The 27,030-nt window shown below is 38.3% G+C and overlaps 1 protein-coding gene across 4 annotated transcripts in view; it reads left to right on the top strand.

Annotated features, from left to right (window-relative positions):
- The window catches only part of B4GALNT4 (beta-1,4-N-acetyl-galactosaminyltransferase 4), a 231,899-nt gene that overhangs the window by 176,220 nt on the left and 28,649 nt on the right, over nt 1-27,030 (top strand). For all 4 annotated transcript variants that reach the window (XM_058156264.1, XM_058156256.1, XM_058156272.1 and 1 more), the window contains exons 7-9: nt 968-1,035; nt 12,212-12,290; nt 15,086-15,152. In XM_058156264.1, coding sequence (XP_058012247.1) covers nt 968-1,035; nt 12,212-12,290; nt 15,086-15,152 — 214 coding nt within the window. The remainder of the gene's footprint in view (nt 1-967; nt 1,036-12,211; nt 12,291-15,085; nt 15,153-27,030) is intronic.

Genomic DNA, 27,030 nt, shown 5'->3' on the forward strand with positions numbered 1-27,030 from the left:
CAGCCGACATTGTTTGGCGGACGGCACCCTGAGAAGACCCTCTCTGTGTGAGCGTACGGGTCGGTGGGAGGCATGAGGTAACAGCAGGCGGTCCCGTAAGTACCCGGGCCCTAAGCCATGGAGCGCTTTAAAGGTGGTTACCAGAATCTTAAAGTGCACCCGAAAGATCACAGGAAGCCAGTGCAGACTGCGTAGTAGTGGTGTTACATGGGAGCAACGAGTGGCTCCCGTTACTACTATTTCTGGGGTAAAACTGGGACAGCGCCTTTAGAAGAGGAAAAAGTAGCTTTTAAGTAGTTGTAAAGTTACAATTACTTTTATCTCAGGCATTATTTATTTTTTAGTTTTTTTATCCAGCTTTTATTACTTTATATAAACCGCAAGCCAGGAAGCATACCTAATACTCCTGCCTGCTCCTATTTTTCCCACAACAGAAACCCTCTGTGGTGAATTGGGTTGAGAGAGAGTGATTGACCCAAAATCGTTCAGCTGGCTTTCATGCCTATAGTGGGATTAGAACTCACAATCTCCTGATTTCTTGACCACCTGCTCAACCACTACACCAAACTGACTCTCACTATTATAGAGATTGGAGGCCCTACCATGGGACAAGCTTACTATTTTTGCATTATCACAGAAGTGACAAGGTGCAAGCCATTCTTGTTTGATCAGTCCTTTTCAGTCTTGCGTATTTGCAAAAGCCAAGCCTGGCTAAATTAGATTAGTGCTTGAATAGGAGAATATCAAGAGATCTCAGTAAGTGAGACTGGAAAGTAAAAACAACAACAACAACAAAATACTGGAAGAAGGCAATAGTAACAAATTTCTCTTCAGTAGCTGCTTTTTTAAGCAGAAAATATCAGTTGTCACTAATGAAATTATTAGGAAACAGCCATACTTTTTATTTCTGCAAAAAAATGAAATAATATCTTTATTTCTTCTTCTTTTCTCCCCCCCCCCTCCTTAGCTGGGCTCTGAGTGGACTGCTCCAGGAGAATTCACAAAATTTAGCTCTCAAGTCTCGAAGCCAATCCGGTAGGTGCTTCCGCCATGTCCTTCCATTTTTCATTTTGAGGGATAGACTGATCCTAAGAATTAATTCACTTCTTTCGAAACTGACAAAGGAGAGCAGCCAAGTCATGAAGTGGAAGAATGGCTTTTCATTTTTCTTCAGGCTGGTTTGTTTTTGCTTTCATTCTCTCCACTAAAATCAGTGGAAGTAGAGATTACTGTAGCCTCAAGAGTGCACAATCCATGGGCTCAATCTGAAATCATTTAACAAAGGTAAGTTGAACTTTTGAATTGATAAGTCCCAGGCCAGCCACAGAGCACTCTGTTTCAGTTCCTGTTGCTAATGGGAATATTTTCTATGGGGAGCATTGGGATCTCCAGAACAGATTCAACCCAGCAGAGACTCTTGTTCTCTTTCTTCAACCACTCATCTGAATTTCCCAATTTTCTCACAGTCCCCTGCTCAAGCCTCTAGGAACTGAAGCTTAAAGGCTCTAAAGGAGTCTGTTCAAAGGACTCTTCCCAACAAGTCATGCAAAGAGCATATTGCAGAAAGGCTTCATGTGTATTTCAGTATATTATATCAGAATTGGTATAATCTGCTTCAGTTTTGCATTAGATCCATGAGATGGACAGAACTGACCAGTTGAAGCCCTTGCCCAAAAAGAGTTGCTCTGAACTTCTTGCCTGGCTAAGACACTGAGCTTGTTAATCAGGAAGGTCGGCAGTTTGGCGGTTCAAATCCCTAGTACAGGTCTCCTGTGTGAGCAGGGAGTTGGACTAGATGACCTCCAAGGTCCCTTCCAACTCTGTTACTGTTACTGACCAGGTAGAATAATGACCTCCACATTGGAGGTGTGGTTGAAGTAGGAGTGAGCTTGGTTTTTTTCAAAGAGCTTCATCATTGGCATCCTTCAGTCTCAAAAGACTATGGTATCATACTTTAGATAGAGATCTTAAAGCAACGTCTAGTGTGGCTAAAAAGGCCAATTCGAGAGTGGCAATCCCTTCCACACTGAGGGCAGATACATTCTGTCCGCTGCCCAGCCCCCAGATTTCGCTGGTTCCAGGACTGCCTCTTTGCCTCAGCCTGCTGAACAAATGTCTCTTCGAATTGGAGAAGGCTGTGCTGCGTCTTTAGCCCCCAAGCTGAACGATTGGAGGTCGATGTTTCCCAGTTGTTAATGTCCATTCCCAGGGCCTTTAGGTCCCTCTTGCAGATATCCTTATATCACAGCTGTGGTCTCCCTCTGAGGTGCTTTCCCTCAAAGCACCTCAAAGAGCTTACGAATTCACAAATATCAGGTGGTCACGCACCATGTGATTCCACATTTAGAAGTGACATATTGGGTATTAAGGATGGCTGACTGTTTAGAAGAAACAGGCTGCTGAATAACAGCTTATGAAAATATATCGAGGCAAGCAAAGCGGGATTAGTTATGGCAGCCCTTTACTTTCATACCTGTGTTATGACCGCACTATGGAGCAGGGTTTGCTCAGTAATAGCACTGGGCTTACTTAATGCTATGAAACCACATCTTTCTCCTTCCTTGCCAGTTAACCAGCCTAGTGCTTTTTTGCTGATAATTGCCAATTGCCAGCTGAAAGCAGACTAGCAACTGACCTGGTTTCTATTGTTTGTTTTGCTAACAGGAAACAACTAAAGTACTATTTTTATATTACTATTATTATTATGGTTAGTCACACAATCAGCCAGATGTTTAGACTGGATTTGGCATTTTTTATGTTGTTTAAATGCTGATGATGTTTAAGTGGTGTTCCAGATGTTTTAGGATTGCACCCAAGACACCTATCACTATTGATACTATCTTTGCTTTATTTTGCTATAGTCATTCTATTTGCAGGTCTTTTTATTTTAACATAACATAACATAACATAATAACAGAGTTGGAAGGGACCTTGGAGGTCTTATAGTCCAACCCCCTGCCCAGGCAGGAAACACTACACCATTTCAGACAAATGACTATCCAAAATTTTCTTAAAAATTTCCAGTGTTGGAGCATTCACAACTTCTGCAGGCAAGTTGTTCCACTGATTAATTGTTCTAACTGTCAGGAAATTTCTCCTTAGTTCTAAGTTGCTTCTCTCCTTGATCAGTTTCCACCCATTGCTTCTTGTTCTACCCTCAGGTGCTTTGGAAAATAGTTTGACTCCCTCTTCTTTGTGAGATATTGGAACACTGCTATCATGTCTCCCCTAGTCCTTCTTTTTATTAAACTAGACATACCGAATTCCTGCAACCATTCTTCATATAATTTTTTAAAAATTGAGTTAGGTCAGTTGATTTCACTGGCTATAGATGGTTAGCTTTAGACCCAACTTTCTTGACCCAAGGCCAGTTTTAATCCAAGTTCACAAAGCAATTTTCTATGTTCTCATAATATTGTAGTTCCAGTCAAATAAATCACACCACAACTTAACATGATAGTCTTGCTTACATGGTGTGCTAAGATTGTACCTAAACTTCAACAAACATTGAACCATAAACTGCTCATCCTCATTTTAGGCTGTGCAAACCCAGGTTGTCTGTCAAAGTTGCTTAAAATGGCAATTAAACTTAATTTTCCATTAGCCTTTTCTCTTTTCTTATTATCTGTTCTGTATCTTCTCCATTTCCTTTACTGTCTTCTCCTTTATCCCTGTTTTACACTAAGGCCAGTCACTTTGAAGTTAAGCTACTTTCTGTCAAATTAGAAGTCTGACAGCTTCATTCCCATTGTTTTTATTCTTCTTTCAGTGAAGCTGGCAACTCTCTTATGGCCGCATCTTCTTTTGCTCCATCAGTTCATTGTCAAGCTGGACCTCTCTTGGCATTTTGCTGAAGAGGTGTTTCCCTTATACACAAAATTGTTTTGTATCCTGTCAACAGAAAAACACAGGCCATTTGAGTAAGTGGGTGTCCTTAGAAGGCATCTGTTCCGATTCGTAAAGAATTTTCAGTACTGGAGCTGCAGAATCTCTTTGAAATGACAACCTTTTCTCTATTTCAATACAGTGCATCCTGTGAAGGAAATCTGTAACTGCCCAAGGTAGCTCTTTCTACTATAAAACAGCTGTTATCTTTAGGAAGCGTCTCCTAATAATGTTCAATCGACATCTTTTTGGAATCTTCAGTCATTAGTTCTAGTTCTGGACACAGAACTTATTTTCTAGTTCTTCTCATGGCAGAGTTTACCATGTCTCCTGCCAATACATTATTTTCATATATGGTAAAATGGCTGCAGTTGTAACCCAGTGTGATGCAGAGGCTAGAACTTAAGATTCAAATTGATCCTCAGTCATGGAAATTCACTACTGTCTTTGGGGAAGTCACTTTCTTTCAACCCATTGTATCTCACAAGTTGCTGGGCGGGGGAAGGTAAAATGTGTGTGCGTGTTTTGCTTTGTTTTTTTGCAAGGAGAGTCCTCCTAATGTCCATTCATGACATTGTGAGTTTATGCTCTTTTAACACAAATAAACTCCTTTGTCCTTTCCATGCAGTGAGTAAGGGATTGTTTTGCACATAGAATAGAATAGAATATAATTTTTTATTGGCCAAGTGTGATTGGACACACAAGGAATTTGTCTTGGTGCATATGCTCTCAGTTGTAACGGTGTGAAAGTAATGTTTAAATAGATCTCTGTGAAGGTTACAAGCTTTTTTCTCCTGGAAGTCACAGCCTATGCACTAGTTTCATTTCCCCCTCACCCCCAATATATATTTGTCTTTTTCTCTCTCTCTTTTCTTTGCATAGCCTCCTTTTCCTCTGTATGCAGCCTATGCTGTATCATCAGACTGGAGGTGAAGTGGGGTCTTTCAGAGTTTCCTCGCCAGGGTCAAGACACTGACCATTCCAAAGTAATAATGAAGATTTATTTATTTATTTATTTTGTCATAACAATATATGTAGGTATATTGTTTTGTCATAACAATATATGTAGGTATCATACAAAAAGATTATATAATATATAAACACATATATGGGTAAATATAAGGAGGTATAAGCATATATGTATATAGGAAGAAGAAAAGAAAAACAATAGGACAGGAACGGTAGGCACGTTTTGTGCGCTTATGCACGCCCCTTAGGAATGGGGTGAGGTCAATAGTAGACAGTTTTTGGTTGAAGATTTTAGGATTATGGGAAGAGACCATAGAGTCAGGTAAAGTATTCTAAGCACTGATGATTCTGTTACAGAAGTCATATTTTCTGCAATCTAGATTAAAGCGGTTGACATTAAGTTTAAATCTATTGGTTGCTCTAGTATTATTGCAATTGAAGCTGAAGTAGTCTTTAACAGGAAGGACATTACAATAGATGATTCTGTGAGTTAAACTTAGGTCTTGTCATAGGCGACGGAGTTCCAAGTTTTCTAAGCCTAGGATTTCAAGTCTGGTGGGATAAGGTATTTTGTTGTTTTCTCTGTTGCTAGAGGAGAGTGATAAGGACAGTCATTCAAATGGAGGAACAGAATATGAATGGACAAACACATGCCTAAAGAATAGAGGAGCTGAGATGAAGCTGACTACTGGCACGATGGACATTTTCCAGCAGCAATACCATCATGCTGGTACTTCAGTGGAATTTTTAAAATTTGTATCTTTCAATGATCTAACACTGATTCATGCAGGGAGGAATATTAAGATACAGCATGTACTTGTGTCAGTTAACAATCAAAGCACTCAGATCAAGAAACAAAGGCCAATATATATTTTACCTCAACGTCTCTGTTGGAGACATAGTGAGACTGAGAGTAATTCATTATTTTAACTCCAAAAAGCTATGGATTTAAAGTTCCCTGAACCCCTTGCCCAAAATTTCACCAGAAATAGGAAATCTCTCTTGCTCTGGAATTTGGGTCAGTCAAACCTTATTTTTTTTGAATGAATTTGTTTTCCCATTCCCATGTGTCTCATTCTTGAAAACATCCCAGGTATGTGTTCTTGGGTGTTCTCAAATCCCATGAGAAACAGGAATGAACAGAGCTTAACCCCAACCCATGAACTAAAGTATTTGCTCATGAATTTTCTTGAAAGAACTAAAAAAAAAATGCCTTTGTTAGATTTTCTCTGAATATTAAGACTTTTGGACTAACTCCCAGAGTCCCTCAGCAAGCATAGCGGGCTGAGGAACTCTGGGAGTTGAAGTCCAAAAGTCTTAAAGGGACCAAGTTTGGACACCCCTGCTATAAAGCAAAGTCAGGAGCAAGTTGGCAAAGAATTTAAAGCTTTTCCATCATTACTCATCCATCTCACTGTATGTTCTTTACCTAAGAAAACATTCTTAGGTAAAGCAGACATATCCTGATACTTAAGTACTTATGATACATTAAGTACATGTTCGTAGCCCATCATTAGGAACTCCTCCTTGGAGAGGCTGAGAGAGCAACAGCACTTAGACTTATATAGCGCTTCATAGTGCTTTTACAGCCCTCTCTAAGTGGTTTACAGACTCAGCATCTGCCACCAAAAATCTGGGTCGTCATTTTACCGACCTCGGAAGAATGGAAGACTGAATCAACCTTGAGCCGATCAGGATCGAGCTCTTGACAATGGGCAAAGTTAGCCTACAATACTACATTGTAACCACTGCACCACCATAACTCTTAAGGATTAATGATTCCTTATTTCTGTTCCTGGAAATGATTTGATTTGATACAATCCATTACTTGAGAGCTTGTTATATTTCTATTTCAAGAAATATTTTGAAATGAAAGCGGGGCTGCTCAGCTGCCATTTCAGAAGGGAATGGAAAGGGAGAGGAGTGAGTGAAGGAAGAAAGTAGGTAGGAAAGAGAGAGGTAGAAAAGGGGGAAAGGAGAGGAAGAAGAAAGGGGAAAGAGAGAGGGTTAGAAAGGGTGGAAGAGAAGAGTAGGGAAGGAGGAGAGGATGTAGAAAAGCGAAGCAGAGGAAGGATGAAGAAAGTAGAAGAAAGTAGAGAAGGGAGGAGGAAAGGTTTGTTAAGGAAGGAAGTGGTAGCTGGGCAGGCCCGAATAAGTAACAAATGAAAATTAATGATTAATGTTGAATAAGAGACTGTATATTGAATAGGTTGTTGGAAAATGAAAATAAAACTTTTTACAAAGAGAGCTTGTTATATTTTGGTTCAGTGTTTTTTCATTTTTCTGGAAACTGATTCTAACTTTAAATAAATATATATATATATTCTCTTTGTACTCAATAAGTGCTTAGTGAACTAACTTTTGAACATTTGGCATTGGTTGACCAAGGGATATGCACGAGCTATACAACATTTCTCCTGTGGCTAGTGTTTTCAATCTGCTGCAGATTGCTTTGCAGATGATTAGCTTGGGACAAAGTACTATGGTAATCTAATTAAAAGCCAATGGAAAAAAGTGGAAGGGAACGGTGGGCATCATTAGTCGGAGTGAAGATTGTTGGGACTTATTTGCCATACCCAGTTCAATGAAACAGTTGATTGGAGACTAGCCAGCTTTGATAGCAAGAAATCTGTTTAGCTCCAGGAATTCTCAGGGGAAATTAGAGGAGCTTTTTATCCTTGTTCAATTGAAGTACAGCTGTGATGAGCAGGACTTGACATTGCTAGTTTACATGCCCTGCTTGTATGTATCAGCATACACACATACAACACATATATGCCAGGGGTGGGTTCTACTTATCTTTACTACTGGTTTGCATTGTGCCCACGCGCAGTGGTTGCAACTGTTCTTAAAGTATTGCACTACCCTTATTTGTTTTTAAAAAACCAAATGCATATTCCATGCTTTCACTAGTAGCTTACCCTATGATCTGTAATCTGTAATGTAAATAACTTCTGGCTTGGAGAAAACTCCAGGATCACATCTTTTCTTTTCTTTTCTTTTCTTTTCTCTTTCTTTCTTTCTTTCTTTCTTTCTTTTTTTCTTTTTTTCTTTCCAAAATACTCTATCTTCACAGAGAAGCTCTCCTTTAGTTTGAACAATTTTTGATCCAGAAGATAGGATAAGCAATGATGGTTTTAAATTACAGGAAGGTAGATGTTGGTATAAGAGCTTTTCAGAATCAGAGAGTCTCATAGAATGAATTCTCCTCTATTGGAGATGTTTAAGTGGGTGCTGGATGGTCACCTGTCAGGGATGCTTCATTAGTGGATTCCTGTATTGAACATATGCTATATCTGTTAAATCTGTTACGTTTTATGGCCCGTCTGAGCTTCTATCTAAAAACCTTAACTGGGTATTAATGAACCAGGAGAGGTAAATGTAGTGTCATCATTGCCCACATTGAGGGATACAGTTCGATGCAGGTCATTCCAACTTTTAATAAAAAAATCTGTATGAAAATTCTTCTCCTCAGACCAAGGGCAGATGGAGATTTACTTTCTAAACTTTATGAAAAAACCCAGAAGTCACTCTCTTCTTCTTTTTTCTTAATGTTTAATGCCCAACGTGCTTACCACAGCATGGTAAAGGAAAGCCTTTGAAAAGGAAAGCCTTTGTACCTACTTCTTCCTTGAATAGCCCTGTGATCATGTAAAGGAAAAAGGATAAGAACAAAGAATCTAAGCTTGATGTAAACAGAAAATCCAAGGATAACCTGGCAACAGAGACAGGCTATTTAGGGCATTTAAAAGGGAAAAAAATCAGAGCTTAACCAAAATAAGAAAAGGGTTTTCTATAGAGCATTTCAGTCAAAAAGCAGTATAATGCACTGTGTTTATAAAAAGAAAGATGGCCTTGAATGTATGATTTAACAATGAGGAAGAATTATAGACAATGGGAGCACTTCCATAGAGAAGACAATTCATCCATGGACCCTAAGTGTTTTTCTAGAGTTCTCACTCTCCGTGAATCTCCTTGTCAAAAGGTATCTGCCTCCATTCAGTGCACCTAAGGTGATCTCCCTGCTTCATAGATAATTATTTGGAAAAAGGATTCATGTTACTTTTGGAGTGGTAAAGAATTAATTAAAAACTGATGAATCACTATGGGAAGTGAAACAAAGGGATTAGAGAACAAAAATATCAGAAGAGAGTTTGAGTCTCAACTGGAAACCAGTTTTTCAAAGAAGATTCATTAGGCCCTTTTGTAGAATTAGTCTGATAAGGAAAAGGAACTTTAAATTTATTTAAGCATCTGTATAAACTAGTGGTTGATCAATTCCTTCCCATTTATCTTTTCAAGACCAAAGTTTTTTGGTACCCTTATTTACTTTCCTTAGGCAATTAAAGTTTCAGAAGTGCTAGTTTGAACTATGTTTCCAGAAGTACTTGTCTTTCAAATGATATAATTCAGACAAACACTTGCTGAAGTAAAGAAATGGTGACCATTTTGTTTTTTTCTGGGGTTGTTGGTTTGTTTTTTTGTGTTGTTGTTTTTTGCAGGGGTGGAATGTTTCTGAAGAAGTATAAACGTAAATGTAAAGTATAAATGTAAAGAGTTATCAGCCAACTATTTTCTGAGCATCTGAACCCTGTTATTTAGAATGAAAATACCAGGGATCAAATATGGCTTCTCTAAGTTGATTGTGGCACATTTGGCCAGCTCTTTGAAGTCTGTTATATCATGGCTTCCTGTGGTCTTTGAAGTAAACTACCTATAAGGCCCCTGTTCTGAGCAAGTTCTGGGTAGCCCAATGTTGTTGCTATTAGAAAAATGTCCATTTCTGCAACGATAGTGCCACAGCTCAGTTAGCAAGTCTCAGCTAAAGTTAGTAGCTCTCCATCTTATATTTTGGGAGGCTGGGCCTTGTTTTTCCATGGAGAGACTTCTTGTTTTCTTCCCAGGGCTTAAGAATCCCTAACTTACAAAATTATCAAACTTCATTGAACTCCAGAGAGTTTTTATTGTTATTAAAATGAATAACACACTGTATTGATTGAGTTTCTTAGCTAGTTCAAAGCAGTCTTCTGGCTCCCTGGATGGAAGATGGATATGGTTTCCATGGCAGCAGCAGCAACATGCAGTGCACCAAGCCAGCAAGGAGGATTTTAGGAGTCTTCTGCTCTCACCAATCAGAACTGACAGGCAGCAGTGATACCATGGCAGGATCTCTGCTGTAGCTGCAGCTCATCTATCTCCCCTGTGTCAGCTGGGGGCGGTCATCTATTATAGCTGGAATTACTGACAGCATCCTCTTTGCTTTTGTTCTAATTCTTCTTTTTATTTCTTCAATGCTTCATCTCCTTCATAGCAAAGATAGCTTTCTGAATGCTTGAAGTTTTTCCATAGATACTTCAGTACTGCATTGTATTTGACATTTAAAAGCTATGGTCAAAGTTATACATATGTGATTTGGAAATACATACAGGGTTTGGGTCAAAACTTCTCTTCTGAATGAATGAATAAAATCCAATTTTATTTGTCATGATTGCATTTTATTATTTGTTTGTTTGTTGATTTGCTACCCATTTTGCCGCATGGTGACACTGGGCAGCCAACAACCTACATTAAAATTGAACCACAAATAGGCAAAGTTTTCAACATATGATCAATGACTAAGCAAAGTATTTATGTCTCGGCCTCATTCTTTCTCTTGACCCTCCTCCTTTCCTGCTGCCAGGTGAAAAGTGCCTCTGCCCTGGGAAGCCCTGGGAAGCCCTGTAAGCCGTGGGCAAGCAGATGGTGGGAGGAAGCAGGCAGGCGGGTTGGTGGGCACAAAATAAGACATCCACAAAAATAAGACCTAATGGGTCTTTTGGTCCCCAAAAAAATTATCAAAAAATTATAAGGTCTTATTTTTGGGGAAACATGGTAATAGTGTCAGTAAGGATTGTGTTAGATTCCATGATAATACACTGCTGGAATATGTGGTAGGGAGATAAACTTTTCTTTTAAAGCTCACTCAATCTTCAGTGTTGGATGCCTCTGCAATCTTTAAAGGTTATATGTTTCTGCACATAAGAGAGCAGGCATGTGAGCAAATATTGCTATTTAATCTTTAGCATTTATTCAGCCCATTTCAAGCATTCCCAATATTTCTACAATAACCCTTCAAGGCAGGCCTTATAAATTAAATTATAGGGATAAAAAAAACTCTGAGGCTGGAAATTGGGGGTTGTCAAAAGGACATTTGCTAAGTTTAGGGCTGAGATAAAACCATTGTCATTTAGATCCCAACTGATACACTTAATCTTTGCGCTACTACCTCTTATCTTTATCTTTTGCTGCATCCACTATTCCTAAACCCATGAAAATACAAATAGTTATGACAAGCTTATGCAAGTTGATGAATTACAGCATTTTTCTCTGAAAATAGAAAACATGGATGTACTTTACATTTAAGAAAAGGGGAATGACCCTTTGAGCTCTTCCCTATTAACCTGTAGGGAGCTGTGGTATTATTCATTATTCCTGTAATGATACTGTCTGTTTGTTGTGGTCCGCCAGCAGCCTGCAGAGCTGGCAAAGGAGTCAGACAGCGATGAGACTGAGAAAGGACATGGGCCAGTCCTGGAGGCTGGGATGACGGCTCTGCGTCGTAGGCATAGGTGGGGCCAGGGCCATCGGGGAGTAATGTGCAGACTCCAGAACCTCCAGAGGCTGACAGTAGTGAGGCAAAGGAACAGGAGGAGCCTGCTCCTAATGCACACAAGGGAAGAGCTACCAGAAGGCAAGAGTAGCTAAAGCAAAGAGGATGACTCGGGAGTAGGGCCAAGAGATGATTGGCCCCTCCCATAAGGCTTAAACGACCAGCAATGGCGTTTGGGCTCTTTGCCAGAAAACAACATTGATAGCTTTGTCTTGCTGCATTTGTTTCTTATCGGCGTCTTCTGAACTTTTGCCAAGAAAGGCCTTTGGCAGTTTGCCTAATTAAGACCAAAGTTGCTGATAAGACTGAGGAATTGTGTTGAGAAGAATTTGCTTTGATTTAGTTTGGACTATGCTGAGAATGAGTTAATTCTCAGCTGTTCTAATAAAGTTTGTTGTTTTTACGCTGACTGAGTTTCCTACAACCTACTTGGGCCTGGATCACAACACTATTCAGTACCTCTGTGTAAAGAGAGACTGAAGTGTATAGCCAATAGGACTCCTATTCTTTCTCTATTCCTGGGAACACACAAGGCCTCTTGTTGGACAGTCCTTATGAAACAGGGTCAATGGCAACTTATTTCATTAGCTTCATCGGTTCCTTCCCACACTTCTTCAGTCTCTACTCTGTGCTACCAAGGAGAATTCCTTCAGGTCCTGTAAAGCTGAGGCTATAACCTCTTTCCCTTTTTTTCTCTTCCCCACCTAGTGTCCTTTCCTCCAGGCGCTACTACTTTGAGCTCCTCCATAAGCAGGATGACCGTGGATCAGACCATGTGGAAGTGGGTGTAAGTAAATCCCTACAGATTATTTTTCCCATCAGGTACAACAAGCCATCAAGAAAATCAAACAGCTTTAAAAAATAATAGCAATAACTCTGACTACCAGCTTTTGGGTTATTGACTCAAAATACTGTCATTGAATACATATTTATATCGTACAAAACTGCCCTAGCCCCAAAAGCATTTCTGGCAGAATATTAACTGGACTTTCATTAACGCAGGCGATCAGAGATGTGAGTTGAAAAACAACCTGTCCATGTTTATCAGATCAATGTTTATCGGATCAGACAAGCATAAGGAAGTATTTCTTTTTCCCTTAACTCCCTTAATTGGGCCTATAGTAAAACAGAGAATAAGGGAGAAAGAGATAAGTCCCATCTTCTCATGCTTGTAATGGAGATCGGGAAGGGTTCCCCCCCACCACTTCAAATTAATTGCAGTCTTCTCTGGGGAAAATGGAGAGAGTGAGAAAGAGTTCCTAGCTGCTAATTTCTTAAACACTTTTATTCGCAAGATAAAATGTCTCAAAAAAAAAAACAGGCTCATTTTCTTGCCTCTTAGTCTAGCTGTATTCCTTTTGTATAAGACTTCTCTGCACCACAGGCTGCTGAAGGTGAAATATTAGTCTTTTTAAAAAGAGGCTCCATTTCTAAATTAAAAGGAAGAATAGCCACTCAGTGTAAATGCTTTTCCCTCCCAGGGATTGCCTGTACCTACTGTGAAGTCTTTCTCAAAGGATTTTGGATCATCCTGGGAGGTGTAACATCCAGAGACCAGCCAATGGGGAAGATGCTCCATGAGTTTATCTTTGGTTTAATATCATATATACCATCCTTTGGCTGCTCCAAGAGCTGAAAAGCACCTGGGCCTGTAAAACTATTGTGAGGTGACTTGCCTGGGTCAACGTTAAATTTGACACATGAACAGCATATGCCCTATCTAAAAGCAAGTATATAAAACAAGCAGATAAACCCAGGCACATTAATGCTTTTGATATTTTTCCACAGTGTCCAAATGCTTGTCAATTATTCACAAGGTGCCCTCCCAGGATTAAACATAGCAACATGAAATATTGAACCTATAAGAGCAGGAAAGGGAAATAGATTTTTTTTTAGTGAGAAATCAAAGTAACTGGAACTGCTTTGTGTTCAGATATTTCAAATGGAAGCATCACAAACAGGACAGCTCTAGGAATATTATCAGTGACCTTCAATACCAGTTCTCTGAATAATCCAGGTTCTATTTCTCATGTATGAACTCTATTTAGAGGATTCTCGGATACATATTATTTTAAGGTATTCCCTAGAGGGAGACGAAATTTTGTTGAAATGATGCTGCCCTTTCCCTAAAGGCAGTGGTATTCGGAAACCATTTTCCATATCCAGAGCAGTTTTGTGATTGTTTGTCATTTGCTTTGTTTTAAAAAAGTGAACGAATAACATTGAAACCATAAGATTGTAGATGGCTGTCCTATCTACTTCCCAATATTAATATTCGCATTGCTATTTAGAATACCATATGTAATATTTGCATTTTGAAATACAAAAGATGAGTTCATATGACAGGAAGAAGATGGGAAGCAATTATTTTTTTAGTACATTTATAGAAACACTTAGCTTACATTCTTTGAAAGGAAATAATAATACATTCAACAGAAGAATAAAGGATTTGAGTGCAAGTCAAAAAGCACTGAGACATCACCCAAGAGAATAATGTTGCCTTTTCCTAGAATGCTTGGATTATTTCTCTCTTTAAAAAACCCTTAAATTTGGGGGTAGGAAGAAGAACCATGTTTGGCTCTGCAGATGTAGATTTATGCCAATGGTCAAGTTTGATCTTCTCAATGCAAACAAAATAGATTCTAGTCATAGTATTTACTCAAACTTATAAGTCTTTTATTAAGGAAGATGCTTTGTTTTCATATAATACCCTCAATGCATCTTGAAGTAAAATTCCATAAAGCTCATGTGAAATAGGATTTGCACTTGTTTTTAGTGAAGAATTGCAGCCATTATAATATCTGCTATCCCATTCATAATATGGTACCATGCAGACAAACATTGGATCAGATGATGAGTTCTAAAGTGCAATATATACATTTGTGTGTGTGTGTGTGTGTTCCCTTACATTAGTTACTAAGTAGTTGATCTTAGGGACGCGGTGGCTCAGGGGCTAGAACGTTGAGCTTGTAGATCGAAAGGTTGGCAGCTCAGCGGTTCGAATCCCTAGTGCTGCCGTGTAACGGGGTGAGCTCCCGTTACTTGTCCCAGCTTCTGCCAACCTAGCAGTTTCGAAAGCACATAAAAATGCAAGTAGAAAAAATAGGGACCACCTTTGGTGGGAAGGTAACAGTGTTCCCTGCACCTTTGGCGTTGAGTCATGCCAGCCACATGACCACAGAGATGTCTTCAGACAGTGCTGGCTCTTCGGCTTTGAAACGGAGATGAGCACCGCCCCCTAGAGTCGGCAACGACTAGCATGTATGTAAGAGGGGAACCTTTACCTTTACCTTAGTCAATCTTATTTTGTTGTTGGCTTGAAAAAATATATAAATTAGCTAGATCCCTGGGAAAGCTGCAGTTTTAAAATTGGTGACTCTTAACAACATTAATGTTGTAAGTTTGGATAGATATTTACATTTGCTACAATTGTATTCAATCAATTTTATTCACAACTGATCATGTTTGCATTATATTTTATGTATTATATTTATGTGATATAATCTGTAGTTTCAGCAGTAAACCTTATTACTTATGAATATAAATGCATGCAAATTGAAGGATTTTTCCTGTTTCTTTCAGTGGCGAATTTTCCTTCCCAGCTTCAAGTTTGAAGTCATTGATTCCCCTTACATCTCACTCTATACAGGTAAAGATTCTCTGAAGCCCTAGAAAACCAATTCCCCCTGCATATGAATAAATAGGATTGCAGTGTTTGTGGTTAATGAGGACAGTATGCAAAAAAAGTGAGGGGCCAACTGTATGTACTGCCTAAAAGACCTTGTATTCTGATTTTTCCCCCTTGTATTGAACCCTTGTATGCCAATTTTGTGGCATATAGCATCATTTTGATAGGTGAGAGGATCATCTTTTCAGTATAATTAGTGTTAAGAAATGTTGATCAGCACAGGATAGAAGAAATCCCAGAGAAATACAAATAAGGATACCTTTTCTTAGGCAGAAGGGCAGCTTTGCCTCTAGATCTTCTATCAGACAATTAGAGAAGGCATAAAAACTCTGAACTTTGTTTAGCAATCTAAGGATTATCTTTCAATTTTATTGGATTTATTATTTTTATGCATCATGTAAAGCCTGTCCTATGTGCTCAAACTTTGTTGACTAAATATTGTGGGTTTTTTTTTCCAAATTACATTATATTTTGTTACTTTCTGAAACTGTTAGTCAGTTTGATTAATTTTGTTGTTTTGCTGGTTTTATTATGGTTTGATTTTGTTAGTTTATTTTTCTCTGATCTTTTATCATTTTAATTGTGTAACCGCTGTGTTTTTATTACTATTTCGTAATGCTGCTCTTTATAGAATATGTAAATTGCAAGAGAGGCCTCAAGGTGGAATAGAAATCTTCTAGATAAATTAATTGAATAAATTTTTCCTGAACTTTTTCCTTCATAGTCATTTTTCTCAAAACTTTAGCAACTCTTTTATTAATACTGTAGAATGTTGGCTTCCTTTCTCTGCTGCACTATAGCCTTTTTTCCAGTCAGCCTTCTAACATTACCTCTTTGAAAAGCCCTTCTACAAGTTCATTCTAGAAAGGGAAGAAGTGGTCGACTGTCTTTTGTACAAACTTTAAATGATGGGACTAACTCCCTTATGGGCATTTAGTACAACTGGATAAACAAAAATGGGATGGAAAGATATTTCACTTTTCCTTTTGTAAGACAAAGGTGAAATATTAATTTGAAGGGTATACATTATCTAAAGTTATTTAATGAACCTTGCATTCAATCAGTCTTCAATTTCTTTTGATACCTCTGATAGCATCTTCGGAACCTAGTACAAAATAGTTGGACCGCTGCTCCTGTGTGGGGATTAAATTGAGGATTTCTGAGATCAGAAGCTGAGAAGCCCAAGGCACATATTTGTCAAACTGCAGGAAGGATAGGAGAAAAGTGCTGGAATTAAATCACAGTGGGTATGATAAGGAACTGCACCTTCATGTTGATTAAGGGCAATCAACTGTTTTAATAACGTCTTTCTAATATGCAGCGGGGACTAATATCTAACCATGCTGTGTCATGTGTCTAAGACTCTTTAGCTGAGTCTAATTCACATTAAGCTGTGTCAACTCATGTCTAGAATCACTGCAAGTCTCTTGTCTATGAATCTGGCAGCATGCTTATGAAGCTGTGAGTACGCTCCATAAAATAATACTAGATGGATCAAGCATTTGAACTATGAAAGGCATTTAGTTACTGTCTTTCACAAATAAAAAAGGCATTGTAAAACAACATGAAATGTTGATGCTTTGCATAAAAGCAAAAGTGTATATGTGTAATATCTCTCGGGGAGCAGTATATATAAATAAAATGCTTTCTAGGAGCATCAGAAGCTTCTAGGCACTTCTTTGGTCCTTGGGCACAAAGAGAAGAGGCTTGTATGAAAGCCCCTCCCTGCATCCCAGCAAATGTCCATCAGATGATGCTTCCTAAACTGAATTATGAACAGCTGTCTTGTAAGCAAGGATGGATAGTGCCGGATTTAATTAAATCCATAGATCTTCCACTTCCTGCTCATAACTTGGTCTGGCAGCAGGAGGCGCTTGATGAATAGATTTCTGCCTGGCACTCAATACACAAGGTGCCTGTAATTAAGTATCCAGCAGAAGGTATAGATAAAGCAGAAGGTTTGTGTAAGAAGTACGGGCGCATGACTGGCGCACAAGGGATCAGGGCAATTGGGGTATTGATAGAAGTGCCTGTAAGATAGATGGGCTGTGAGGGAACGTTTCCTTCTGGAGACATCAGTCACTGAATTTTCGCCTCTGTCCTGTGGTCTACGTCTACCACTCCATGAAAAGTGATTTTCTTGGTATCTCATTCTTTGCCTGAATGAGATACCAATTCCTTCCTTTGCCAAAAAACCAAACCAAACCAGGAATCATTGCATATGGACCTATAAGGGATGGGGACGAAAAGAGTAAAATATTACTATTTAATATTTAATATATTTTTAACCATTGCACTGGCATAATTTTTGCATTTTATCATTCTTCAGCTGTGTCCAGGGATACTAAAATAAGCTTTTGTGCAGATGTATTCCGTACAGGGAATTAATGCAATTCTCATTGCAGATTTTATTGTATTTGTATTGTGTTTTTCAAAATTGATGAAGCTGTTTACAGATAACAACAGCAATAATGTAGAAATTAAGCCTGATTGCAAAAATGGAATCAACAACTCACATTAAAATCAAGAAGCAGCTCATCGGTCAGTAACTTCAAAGGCAGTTAGTATAAATGGGAGGTTATATTTCCCAAAGCAGACTATAATAAGGAAGGTTGTACCTCATTACTCTATATTATTAGAGAAGTGTCTATCTCATGAACTTTTCCAGCCTATCTCATAGTATGGAGAAGGGCAAGGCTCATGCTACCTAAAAACCAGATTAGTAACAATACCATTCTTGATAGACCAGTATCATGTCCTGCCTTTAGGTTGTCTTAGTTGAAAGGCAGGTAATAGTAACTTTCTAGGAAGGCAAATCTCATGTAGGAAATTTGTTTTGGAAAAGCCCGAAGCATTTAATAACAATAGCTATATTTAATTATGTAATTTAGCTGCCAGATACAGATGAGTGGATGAATATTGTGGATGTTTTCACAGACTTCGCTGCTATTTAGCATCTGGAATTGCTCTCCTTGAGGGTGGAGTATGGCCACAGATAGCAGTCATTTCCTTCTACTCTGCCCATCTCCTCAAGCTACTCCTGTCTAGCTATTTATCCCTATCTGCTTTTTCCTTTTGCAGCATTACCTGTTTAATCTTCTTAGCCTATCTATTTGCTTTCCCCGACCATTTTTTTAATGCTTGCTAAAAGAAAAAAAAGAAAATTTTTGAATTGTAGCACCCATTATTATTTGCAAAGCTTTAATCAAAAAGAGTCTAAACACTCTTTAGAAATAAAGCAGCCAACAAGCATGTATGGCAAAACGCAAGACAACACAACAAAACTATGTTGTAGTTAATTTGTACCAGCTATTCAAGAGAGATTTCCATGGGAAAGTTGGTGAAGCAATTGAAGTGCAGTCTAAGTGACATGCACTCTTGTCCTTCTGGTATCGTGCTTTCCCTAACACATCATTACATCTTCAGTGTAACTGGAGGAAAGGTCTCTAAACAGCTGCTCTCTTTTATATATATATCAAACCTAAAATCTATGGGTAATAATGATACTATTTAGAATACATTAAAGCATTATCCTCATTTCTGTTTTATACAGCTAAACAAGTACTGTATATGTGCGATCCAAACATGCAGATGATTGCTTCTGTCCTGAATTCTCAAGGTTCCTTCCTCTCCTGCTGGATTGGAAGATGGTGTCACCACATGGAATTAGAACTGAGCAAGCCATGGTACTCAGTTGACATAGGAATCTGGCCAGAAGATGGTCTCCTATTTCTCTGCAGCTATAGCAGCTTCTTATTATTGATCTGGATGAAAACCTTCGCTAAACAGATATGACCATATCATCCATGAGGCATCTTTTTATAAAGAAGAGTGAAGTGACCTCTATTTTTCAGGGCTTCAAAATCCATGGACTTTGCTCTTCAGTGATAGCCCTGAAATTCCAAATGTGACCTTTATTTTTGTGTCATTAACAGCTTGTGATACTATATAGCAATTTAGGTCACTGCCCCAAAGGGGCAAATTAAATTTATATTTCTGCACTGTTTACTCCATGTTGCCTGATGGAAGGCAGAGACACACATTAGGCATTCAAACTGAATTCACATTAGCTTCACATCCGATCCAGAGAATTAGATTGGGGTTACTTTCATGTTATGAAAGTTTAGTTTCTCACTATAGCTAGAAAACCTTTAATCAAGGCAAGTGCTGAAAGCTTTCAGAATTGTTTTCCATAGTATTATGATGCATATTTCTTTGGTTTTGTTTTGTTTAATATGGCATTGTGCTGTCAAAGTTAGTGCCTTGGCAGTAATTAGCAAAAAAGAGCAAACATTTTCAGAAATAAGCTAAATAATTGTGGTCCTGATTACAATTACTTGAAGGTCCTACTCTCTGGCTCTTGGAGCTGGACATCCATTGGATCTTATTCTTTAATATATCCTATCGGTAACCAGGCAACCAATTCTCAGGCCTTTCACCTTCTGTCTGTGTGTTTGAAACAGTGATGAATGAATCAGACTCTTTTCAGCCTGGATATGATAACACAAATGCCCATCCTATCCTGCTTTCTTATGAGTTTGAAAATATTCTGAGGCTTGCTTAGAATACGAGTTTTAAACTGATTTTTCTCCAAACCATTACTTGGAAGCCCCCCCCCCCTTTTTTTTGGAAGTATTTTCTGATGCACCTTTTGAACTGAATATTGTGGTGGCTCATTTAAGGAATCTGAAAAGGTTTTTCACAACAAAATGCCCAACGTTCATTCTTCAAGCCCCACACTCCAAGTGCCAGCCAATTCACTGCAGCCAACTCACCGTGGCTTACTCTCCACAGTTAACTCACCATGGGCCGATTCACCATGGGACAACTCACTGTGGGACAATTCAACAATTCAATTTAATTATTTAAAATAACTTTTTAAAATTATTTTTTGTCGTTTAAATTTTATTTTGTCCCTCCTTTGGCATCCTTTCTTTAATGATTCTATTCAACTATTTCTTCAATATTAGTGTAACTCTTGTCCTGTGGCAAGTTGGCCATGGCGAGTTAGCCACAGTAAGTTGGCTGTGGTGAGATGGCCATGGCGAGCCTTCATAGACCCATGCCAGCCCATCATTTTAAAAACTCAGGTCAATTTCATAGGCCACTTTGCCAGCAACAGCCTTTTCTCTGCCATGTGCCCAGCTACATAATAATAATATCAGAGTTGGAAGGGACCTTGGAGGTCTTCTAGTCCAACCCCCTGCCCAGGCAGGAAACCCTACACCATTTCAGACAAATGGCTATCCAACATTTTCTTAAAAATTTCCAGTGTTGGAGCATTTACAACTTCCGCAGGCAAGTTGTTCCACCGATTAATTGTTCTGTCAGGAAATTTCTCCTTAGTTCTAGGTTGCTTCTCTCCTTGATTAGTTTCCACCCATTAGTTTCCACCACATGTCAGCAGCCAAGTCTCCTTAGTGTCTGATGCCATGGAATTTCTACAAGTAACAGACTCTCCTTATACAGAAGCACAATACAAGATGGTGGAAAGGAGATAACCTCAAACCACAAATGTTTTGCAGTTCTGACAGAATATTTCTAGGAACTTCAATCTTCTGTTAGTTTTAACAGATGCAGCTAGTATGATTTTAAAGACAAATTGTTAAAAGATGTCTCAGGAGAATAATGGACCTGCAGACATGCTGAATAATTTAAAGCCTCAATTTCTGACAAAACCTGTTTGACCTGATATTTTGTGTTTTGGGTTAAACTATTTTAAAGCAAGAGGCTCTGCATAGCAATGGTAGGTATTGATCGCTCTCGTGTAGAAATGTGCAGGGGGAAAAACCTGTTGTTACGAAGAATCCTGGATTGTATCTCTCAGGTTAACTGGCCTGAATAACACAGCTGCATATAATGAAAATAATAAATGAATAATAGAAGATTTGATTTGTATGGTGAATATAAATAGTTAAGAACAACAATAATAGTCTTGTTGAAATAATCCATGTTTTGTGCCTCCCCCAGATGACAATTAGAATTACTTTAATTGGTTCTTCTTTCATAAAGTATAATAAGAGCAGCTTTTATAAACCACCATTTTTACAGAAATTGTTTTCCCAAGAATTCTGTTAAGCTCTTTACCGCAATCACATTTGCCCTTTCCTTAGAGAGCTTAGCCAAGCCTGTATTCTAAGCATTAGTTATCTTGGCACCAGAAAATCAGAAACAGATAAGAATGGAACCATCTATTCTTCTTTGATAGGTGAATCTGCCTTACTTCCAGCAGACATGCCAGGGTCTCATGCCGACCTACAGAAAGAAAACTAATATTGACATTTCTCTTCCTCCACTGAGGCAATCATTGCTCTTTCAGCAGTGTGATACACGGTGCAATTAACATCCTTGGTGTTTACTATATCACTCTTCCCTCCCTACTATCCCCCTTCCCCAAATTTTAAAAGATTCTTGGCTTATTTATTGACTGAAATAGACCAGAATCCAAAAAATTGAAGCTTTAGGTTTGTAATACTGAAAAAATACTGCTCTTTTCTAGGAGATCATGTAGGAGAGAAATAATTGTTTACCACCACCCCCAAAAAATGAAGATTCTAACATATACTACTTGAAGGAAGTTCAGAAAAAGAAATTTTCCATTCTATCTTCTCCAGCCCGGGTCCTATTCTGGGATTCACAAAACAGGGCAAGGGAAAGAATAAACAGTATACTGTAAGTCTAAAAACCAACAAAGGCTACAGACAATAAAGAAAAGCTCAGTCGCTATCCTGTCTATAGCTGAAGTTAGCAAATTCCAATATAAAGAACAAAATATTGTCTTGGGACAGATGAGAAGCCAAGTAAGAAGTAGGTGATATGATCCCTTGTGGTGATCTGTGAACTGCTTGGATTCTTCTGGAGGAAAGACACTGATATAGCACCACAATCCTTCATGTATGTTACTCCAGATCTAACAGACTCGACATATGAGCAATTAAAGATCCAGCCTCCCCTGCACTGACATCACTCACATGTGATCAGTCTCATGTGTTCAGCTGTATTATATCCTGGTCCTGGTTTATGTGAAGATCTTGGAAAGGGAAATATTTCTTTAGCTTTTCTCCTGATGGACAGGTGTGCTGACTGCATGATGTAAAATTAAGACCCAAATTCAAACCCATCCTTCAGTATGGAAGCTCACTGGGTGACTTTGGGCAACTCCTACTTTCTCAGCCTAGCCTACTTCTCAGAGTTGTCATGGTGGTATTGAAAAATGGGAGAAGAGAACACTATGGATGTTGCCTTGAGCTCTTGAGGGAAAAGGATGATAAATAGAATAGAATAGAATTTTTTATTGGCCAAGTGTGATTGGACACACAAGGAATTTATCTTGGTGCATATGCTCTCAGTATACATAAAAGAAAAGATACCTTTATCAAGGTACAACATTTATAACACAATTGATGGTCAATATATCAATATAAATCATAAGGATTGCCAGCAACAAAGTTACAGTCATACAGTTATAAGTGGAAAGAGATTGGTGATGGGAACGATGAGAAGATTAATAGTAGTGCAGATTTAGTAAATAGTTTGACAGTGTTGAGGGAATTATTTATTTAGCAGAGTGATGGCCTTCGGGAAAAAATTGTTCTTGTGTCTTGTTCTGGTGTGCAGTGCTCTATAGTGTCGTTTTGAGGGTAGGAGTTGAAACAGTTTTGTCCTGGATGTGAGGGATCTGTAAATATTTTCATGGCCCTCTTCTTGATTCGTGCAGTATACAGGTCCTCAATGGAAGGCAGGTTGGTAGCAATTATTTTTTCTGCAGTTCTAATTATCCTCTGAAATCTGTGTCTTTCTTGTTGGGTTGCAGAACCGAACCAGACAGTTATAGAGGTGCAAATGACAGACTTAATAATGTCGCTTTTTATGACATTGGTGGGAGACAGGATTCTCCCTCAAGTGAGAAGCACTCATTTAGTGAGCATTGTTTTGAGCAAACCCTGAATGAAATTATGGTCAATGCAAGATCTGCTAGATTAGTATTTTTTTAAACTGTGGTTTGAGGCCATCATAACTTCAAACTGTCATTAAATGAACACTCATAAGTCAAGGACTACCTGTAAATTCTTTTATTTGTTCTTCCATTCAAATTTCAGTAAGTTATACATTTTAGAAATTGCATATTTATCATTTGTACACAATTCTATTTCAAACGGAGTTCTCCAATGTTCAAAACCAAATTATTTTGTCTATTTTAATTCTTCCTAATACATGCAAAATAAGAAAATCAACCATGCCACCAATTCTTCTCTTGGTTTTATTTTTATTTCCATTGACAAAATTATAATATCTGTTGATAAAGTGAGTCATTTTTCTTTGCCTATGATTTTTCTCATATATATATATATATATATTTGTTTTCTGAGGTTTTCGCGGGTGTTTGTATGTAGGTCTTTGGTTATTCGGGTTTTCTCCCGCGTAAAATTGGAAGTGTCTTGGCGACGTTTCGACGAAGTCTCATTCGTTATCTTCAGGCTTCAGCTTTGTGCTTCTTGGAGCAATGTGTGATCGCAGCTGTTTCTTCCTTTTAACTGCTAGTGGGGGTTGGAACTGATTGGGTGGGAGCTTGAAGCCTGAAGATGACGAATGAGACTTCGTCAAACGCCGCCAAGACACTTCCAATTTTACACGGAGAAAACCCGAACAACCAAAGACATATATATATATATATATATATATATATATATATATATATATATATATATATATATATATATATATATATATATATAATGCTTCTTGTGGAGAGCCACAAATATATTTTGGGCACAACCTGGGTTTGTATCTATTCCATAGGCTCAATATGTCACATATTGACATATAACGTAATGACATTTAAAATCCATATTTTAACTTGACTTTGTCGTACCACAGATAGCCATGCCATCCAAACCTCTGGCTATATCCTTCTAGCTCCAAAAAGCTTCTGTTTCTCAGCAACATCTACTCTTTCATCCAAGTGAAATAGTAAGCTACAAAATACATCTTCAACCCAATCTTTCTCTTCCCTTTGCATCTTGTAATACCTTATATTTAATTCATGATTAATATAAAGATTTTTCCCCTGCCACACAAATTTAGATATATGCTTTTGCCACTGTTTAAATGGTGCATCAGTTGTCAAAATAGATATTATAGAAAATAAAAGTATCATTCTAGGCAGGACTTTCATTTTTATTACAGAAACTCTCCCCAGCAATGACAATTGTACGGTAATTTCTCCGATCTTAGCAACATAATTATTTTGAAATCAAATGCAGTTCATATTTGTCATAGTGATATGCAAATATTTCATTTTCTTCTCAATGTTAAAAACCATTTTATTCATCAATTCTGTTTGATCTCTGTTTTCTTGGTTTTGTTAACATTTTCATATTTGGTTTTGATCTTAAATCCTGCTAATGCACCAATTTATTTTAGTTTTCCCATTAATGTTTCCCTTTAAGGGAACTTTCACAATCAACACCAAGTCATCTGCAAAATTATTTATATGTTTTTTTTAATCTTTACTTTCACAATTCTCTCATTTAGTCTTATATCTTTACTCACTATTTCAAGAACTAAAATAAACAAGGAAAGAGACTGGTCATTTCTGTCTTTTTCTTTTTAATATCTCTATTAGGTTTTTATTAGATTTTGTTAGATCTATCAATTATTTGTTCTTTCAGTGAAGTATAAATTAACCTTAATGCAGCTTATATGGACACATGAATCAATTTCTTAAACACTCATAGATGTAACTAATTTACAGCTAAAGACAGATTTTCTGAGTGGCATGATAAGAGACTTCCACTTGGTGAATCAACATTCTTTCTAGATTAAAAGTGGGGGGGGGAGGTTTTATAATTTAAAAGGCTTTTGGCAAAAAGCTTAACAAGAAATGGATGTTAGAAAGTTGAAAACAGATAAAGTGAATAGTTATTTTGAAATTCATTTTTTATTTTTATTATTTATTAATTATTTTAGTGAATGTGCTTTGGAATAATTTGGAATTAAAATAGACAAATGAACCGGACATTTGTGGGAATATTTTTTTGTTTTGTTTACTATTACAGAGCACAGACAATTAGTGGATTTTACCAAATAAAAATTAAAGGTAATAAGAAGCTGACTGTGGTGCTGCTGACTATAACCACAGAGTGCCATTTGAGATAACTAAAGTATTAAGGACACAGAAAGACAAAACAGAAAAAAAGAGCTTTCCTTTTACTTTTCCTCTGACAATTGAGACACTTCCACTTTTGGATCACAATATTACAATGGCAGCCACCAGCAAAACTGGCTAGGGAATTCTGGGAGTTGAAATCATCCAAGCTTAAAATTGCCAAAGTTGGAGACCACTGGGCTAGGGCACTCTGCAGAGCAACCTGCAGAGAGATGAATTACACCATATTTATGTTAGAAAAGATTTGTGGAATTGAGCAATAAGTTAGCCGAGTCATTTGATAGTTAATTGGCCAAATTTCTGGATATTAAATTGACAGCTTTTGAAAAGAATGTATAAGACTTTTTAAACATGAAAGAGATGAAAGAAGTAATAATAATAATAATAATAATAATAATAATAATAATAATAATAATAATAATAATAATAATAATAATAATAATAATAATTTAATTTGAATACCGCCCTTCTCCCGAAGGACTCAGGGCGGTGAAGAGCCAAAATAAAATACAAAAGGAACAATACATACAATAATAAGAACAACCCTTAAAAAACTTATTCAAATGGCCAAATTTAAAATACAATAACACCCTGTAAAATTGACAAAAATTTAAAACCCATAAAATCAAATTAAAATTTTAAAATTTTAAAAATCAAGCCAGTCCAGCAAGGCAAAATAAATATGTTTGTTTATGTTTATGTTTATTCAGATTTGTATACCGCCCTATCTCCCTAGGGACTCAGGGCGGTTCACAGGCAAATAAAATACATATAAATACAAGATAAAATGTCAGTTAAAAAACTTATTAAATATAGCCCGATAATTAAAACAATATATATAATAAAACCCATTTAAATCTAAATTTAAAAAACCTAGTCCAGTTCGCGGCGGAAGGTTCGGAGGTCCGGAAGTTGACGAAGTCCTGGGGGGAGTTCGTTCCAGAGGGTGGGAGCCCCCACAGAGAAGGCCCTTCCCCTGGGTGTCGCCAGACGGCACTGCCTAGCCGACGGCACCCTGAGGAGTCCCTCTCTGTGAGAGCGCACGGGTCTCACAGAGGTTTTAAGTTCGCGGCGAAAGGTCCTAAGGTCAGATAGTTGTCGAAGTCCAGGGGGCAGTTCGTTCCACAGGGTAGGAACGAACTGCCTGGGTGTCGCCAGACGGCACTGCCTAGCCGACGGCACCCTGAGGAGTCCCTCTCTTTGAGAGCGCACGGGTCTCACAGAGGTTTTAAGTTCGCGGCGAAAGGTCCTAAGGTCAGATAGTTGTCGAAGTCCAGGGGGCAGTTCGTTCCACAGGGTAGGAGCCCCCACAGAGAAGGCCCTCCCCCTGGGGGCCGCCAGCTGACATTGTGAGAACGCACCGGTCGTTGGGAGATAGAGGACGGCAGTAGACGGTCCCGTAAGTATCCCGGTCCTAAGCCATGGAGTGCTTTAAAGGTAGTGACCAATACCTTGAAGCACACCCAGAAGACAACAGGTAGCCAGTGCAGTCTGCGCAGGATAGGTGTTACATGGGAGCTCCGAACTGCTCCCTCAATAACCCGCGCAGCCGCATTCTGGACTAACTGGAGTCTCCGGGTGCTCTTCAAGGGGAGCCCCATGTAGACAGCATTGCAATAGTCCAAGCGAGAGGTAACGAGAGCATGAGTGACTGTGCATAGGGCATCCCGG

This window comes from Ahaetulla prasina, chromosome 1 (assembly GCF_028640845.1).
Source record: "Ahaetulla prasina isolate Xishuangbanna chromosome 1, ASM2864084v1, whole genome shotgun sequence".
Classification (NCBI taxonomy): Eukaryota; Metazoa; Chordata; class Lepidosauria; order Squamata; family Colubridae; genus Ahaetulla; species Ahaetulla prasina.